We start from the raw sequence: 5,008 nt of genomic DNA, 5'->3' as shown, positions 1-5,008 counted from the left end.
ACAACAACAACAAAGCTTCCAGAATCTCTGTGCTTACCCACTCAGACTTTTGTTTTGAAATAGGAAAGGCTCAAATACAATTCCCATTTTCACTGAATTTTCAGTGAATATAATGGAGTGAAATAAGAAAACTGCTCTTTCTTCCTAGTGACTGCTTCCTATCCCAGAAAATAGAGACGCCACAACTAACCCAACATCCCACCCTGCCGGACCTTCAGATTGTTTTCACAACAATGACACAAAATTATCCTTGTATAACTGCATCAAGAGGCAACACACCTTGAATTGGTGTGTGTATATACTCTCAGCATCCCTGCCACGAAAGAAGGCAGACAATGTAGTCTGAAGCCAGGTGTAAGCCTCAGCTGTCTCAGCTGTGAAATGGGGACAACACTGAGAGTCATTTGCCTCCGAGTGCTGCTGTAAGGACTAAATGTGTCAGGGCACGGTCTGGCACCGAGTCAAAGCATTTGAAAATGCCTGCTTTTTGTATCTTTGTGCCGGTACACATATTGTTTTGGAACAGATTCCTAGAGGTGGAAGTGTTCATGTACAATTCTAATTGCAAAGCTGCGCTTCCACTACTGTGTCCCTGCGTCCACAGCCTCGCTGACAGGGGCTTTGTGCAGACCAGTCACTCTTTGGCTCATCTGCTGGGCAACACAATGGCACCAATTTGTAAGTTCTGATGGAGATTGAACATCATAATTACTTGGTCATTTGTGGATTTCTTCTTTTCTTTTGGGAATTTCCTGTTTGTAGTCTCTATTCGTTTTTCTTACTTTTTAATTTTTAACTCATTAAAAAAATGTCCTGGTACTTTTATTATGTGAGGCATGCTCTAGAAAACAGCACGCAGAAAGAATTTAATGAACAAATGTCAGCTTTTGAAAGAATCACAGAGGTTAAAAGTGGGGCAGGAGATGAAGGACAAATTCCTGAGATCCCCGGATATTCGTCTCAGGCGCATCCTAGAAAACAGGGACCATATGACATCTGTGCTGTGTGGCATTCCGATGCCCTTCCCCACTGGCAGGCAGCGTGGGGAGACTCCGCTCCCTTGGCTAGCATCAGCTGCCCTTGGCTAGCATCACATGCAGCGCCTGTTTCCTCTCTTCCTGTCCCTTTCTCCCAACTTCCCACTCTTCTTTTGATCCTTAACCTGCACTTCCCTCTTCCTCTATGTGGCTATCCCCAACAGTGGTACTGAGAGCACATTAGGAAGGCTGCCAATCTAATCTAAGTCTTACTGCTGACAGCTTTCAGACAGCACATGGGTTGAGCCTCACACTGTCCCGATGACTCTTTTCTCCACAGGCAACTCCAGAACAGCTACATCACAGTACTTTTTAAAAACATTTTTCTGCTTAACAAGCTGAAAACTTTTATTGGTCCCTTTTTTTAAGCTTCAAGTGATGGCTGAACAGCCAATCTATTTTTTTGAATTTAATCTCTACCGAACACAGCTTAGTACAGTGTAATCAAACCACCAGTCAATACTACAGCATTTTGTCCGGATTTCCTTTGTCATGCGTAATCAGAATACTACATGAATAGGTCGATAGAAATAAGAAACACGTGACCTATGGGAAATACATCTTACGTTCACCTTTCATTGAGCTTGAAAGAGTGCCAGACCCAAAAATGTTGGACTGGAATTTACATTTTTAAGGAGCTATTTTCTCAATTATCAAATGAATATACACGTATTAAATAGCTGCAAAGTGATTTTTTTTTTAATTACAAAGCAGAGAAATAGACCTATCCAGAACCAGTTCTTGTTAACTTTCTGGGTTATAGTTCATGTGTCTCCTATAATTTTTACATAAATGGAATCCTACCACAAATCTCTAAATTCTGTCCATTGACAGACTGTAAACATTACCTTGGAAATTTGTTTCAGTTAACAGAATTCTCACACATTTACATCAGATCTCGTGGTTCCATTTCCTTTCCTTTCTGGTCTTTCTTGGAGAAATAAGGCAGAGGTTTTCTGACCCAACAGGACACCAGTGAGCACTTACCTTTCTCCGGTCTTTCAGAATTCGGTCCAAACTTTCTTCACTAACTTTGCTTGCGTAGTCATAAAAACTGTTTTGTTGTTGTTGTTGTTGTTAAAGAGAGAAATATTTTAGATGAATTAAAATCATGCAGTATTGAGACATAATATGTGACACTGACATGCTTAGTGATGCCTACCGATGAGCATCTGACCTGAAAAGTTGGCAAGGATACAACTGCCTATTTTCAACAGGTGCATCAAGAGACATCAATCTACATGTTGTTGTTGTTAGGTGCCATCAAGTTGGCATCGACTCATAGTGACCTTATGCACAGCAGAACGAAACAATGTCCGGTCCTGGGCCAACTACATATGCATTAGTAAAATGAGGTCTCTCTTGCATCAAAGCAAACTCGAGACATTCTGCATTCAGAGGCTATTACTCCCACGTGTGGAAGGTACCGATGCCAGATTGTTGGTTGGTTTCTAACGACTGCGGCATCTTATTTCTAAGGACCCATTACTTAGGAAACAAATAGTGCAAGCAGCTCATTTTCTGAGGAAAGAAAAAGGAAAAGGAACATTTATGAGCTATTTAACATATAGAACACTCGGCTGCTTGCTTTTTCATGTTACTTCAGTCTAGCCTCAATGCTGGGTGGGAAGTGTTAGCTAAGCCCAACAATTCAACAGAGTTTAGTCCCATTCTGGAGACCATGATAGTGAGAGTGAGTGTTACTGTTGTTAAGTGCCATGGAGTCGGTTCTGACCCATACCCACTCTTTTTAGGGTTTCTGAGAAGTAGCTGGTGAATTTGAACCACCGACCTTGTGGTCCAAACTGACCCTGTAGTCCAGTGCTTTATCCTGCAGCGCCACACCAGGACTCCAAGGTTAAATGACTTCCCCAAATCACAGAGCTGGTAGGCAAAGAGCCGAGATTGGAATCCAGGTCTGGCTAGCTTCAGGTCTAATCTCTTCGTCTCTAAAACAGACCAAACTGGCCAGGGTGAGCAAGCCAGGTGTAAAGATATGGGGCCCTCCTTTGTCATGGGTCCCACAAAGGCAGGCCTGAGTTTCCAGGACAACAGGCAGCGAGCGCAGACTGGAGTTAGGAAACAGCAGCTCCAGCCCCACCTCAGCCTCTCACTCTGAGATCTTGGGTAAGTAAGTCATAGAACGTAGCTGGACTCCATTTCCATTTCTGCACAAGAAGGACTTCGGAGTGAAAAGGTGGTCCTTCAGGTTTCTCTCTAAAATGTAAGGATCATGACTTCATGATTTGTATTTAGGGAAACCCTTGCTCTGTATGACTTTGCTGCCAAGGTTTTAAGGCAGGGCATGTGCAGGGAACCTTCTGCAGAGCAGGCAGGCAGGGGCTTGTTTCATTTGCTCTGGGACTCTCTTGGTTCTCTGTACCGCCTTTGGTGACGCACACATCTAAAGGAGACAGGCTCTCAGCTCCCTTAAGGCTTCCTTCACAGGAAGTCAGCTTGAGTGATGACACACCTTTGAACCCAACAATGGGCATGCTGTGTGTCAGGGGCTAAGGTTCACAGCCGACAACCCACTGAAATAACAATGAGTAGGTATATGTGCATACTGAGACGTCTGGGGGAAGAGCTGAGGTTCACAGTCAGCCACCTGAGCAAGGACAACCCTGAGGACCCATTCATGAGTGGGTGTGTGGTGGTGGTGGTGATAAGGAATGAGGTACAAGTCACCAGGGGCTCTGGGCTGCTTGGTGGCGAGGGATTTGGGCCAGCTGTGACAGGTATCGCAAGTGCTAAGGAAGAAGGTGCAAATCACTAGGCTTAATTGTATCTGTGTGGGGAGTCCTGGCAGGAAAGAAGGGGCCTCGGTCCTGGAAGGTAGTGAACCAGGGCCTCAGGGAGTGATGGGTTTGACTGAGACCAGAGGCAAAGGCCTGAGTGGTGGCCTGGGAAGCTCAAGTCTGGGGATTAGAGATCCTGGCCTTTTCTACCCTGACCATTCCCTTCCAGATGCTTCTCTGTCACTCCTTTCTCCATTCTGAATTGTTCTCTCATTTGTGTCTCTTTCTATCCTTCAGTTGGTAATAATATGGACCTGGTACCTTAACTTACACATGAAACTGAAGATGGCTGTCATCTTTCATTAAAGGTTTAAGCCAGGTGTAAAGAAATCTGCATATATTTAAGTTGTCTTAAAACACCCAGTAAATTAATTTCTCAAGAGGCAATAGTTCTGTATGGTTGAAGAGTCCATGACAGGGTACAAGATTAAATTATGTTAACATAATGAACTCATAATCCTTGGAGTTTAGAAATTCCCATTCAGCTACATGGAATACTACCATCCTAAATACTGAGGTCAAGACTTATACTGCCCTCCTCCCCCATCTCCTAACCTAACATAGTGTTAAGTGCACACTGACCCTCACTCTAGAAGTAGGAGTCCTGGTGTGGCGCTGTGGGTTAACGCGCTGGGCCGGAAAGTTGGTTTAAACTGCAAGGTCGGTAGTTCAGGTTCACTCCACTTCCTTATGTTGTGAGGGCCACAAGTTTAACTGAAAACATCCATACTTACTTATGTGGTAAGGAACATGTGTGGTAAGTATGTATGTCCATAGTTACATGTGTGGTCCTCACTATGTATGTGACGGTCCTCAGTTACATGCATGGTCCTCACTATGTCAGGACATGTGGATGTCGTCAAGTACACACATGCTCCTTACTATATATGTGTGTGTGTTTAAAGTTACACACATGGCCCTCACTACATATGTAAGTGTGCATGTCTACAGTTATATGCGTGGGAAGTGTAAGGAAGTGTGCCTGTCCTCAGGTACACATGTGACCCTCACTATGTAAGGAAGTGTGACTATGTAAGGAAGTGTGACTGTCCTCAGTTACACACATGGTCCTCACCACATAGATAAGTGTGCATGTCCACAGTTACACACGTGGCCCTCACTATGTAAGGAGTGTGACTGTCCTCGGTTACATGTGTGGCCCTCACTATGTAA

General features: G+C 44.1%; 1 protein-coding gene across 1 annotated transcript in view; it reads right to left on the bottom strand.

Annotated features, from left to right (window-relative positions):
• Positions 1-5,008, bottom strand: part of FAM175B (family with sequence similarity 175, member B) — a 30,800-nt gene that overhangs the window by 14,781 nt on the left and 11,011 nt on the right. Inside the window, exon 4 of the mRNA XM_006867427.1 lies at positions 2,025-2,091. Within this exon, the coding sequence (XP_006867489.1) occupies positions 2,025-2,091 (67 nt within the window). The remainder of the gene's footprint in view (positions 1-2,024; positions 2,092-5,008) is intronic.

This window comes from Chrysochloris asiatica, unplaced genomic scaffold (assembly GCF_000296735.1).
Source record: "Chrysochloris asiatica unplaced genomic scaffold, ChrAsi1.0 scaffold00105, whole genome shotgun sequence".
NCBI classification, from domain to species: Eukaryota; Metazoa; Chordata; class Mammalia; order Afrosoricida; family Chrysochloridae; genus Chrysochloris; species Chrysochloris asiatica.
The sequence above is the reverse complement of the archived record's forward strand: the minus strand, read 5'-3'. Positions and strand labels throughout refer to the sequence as shown.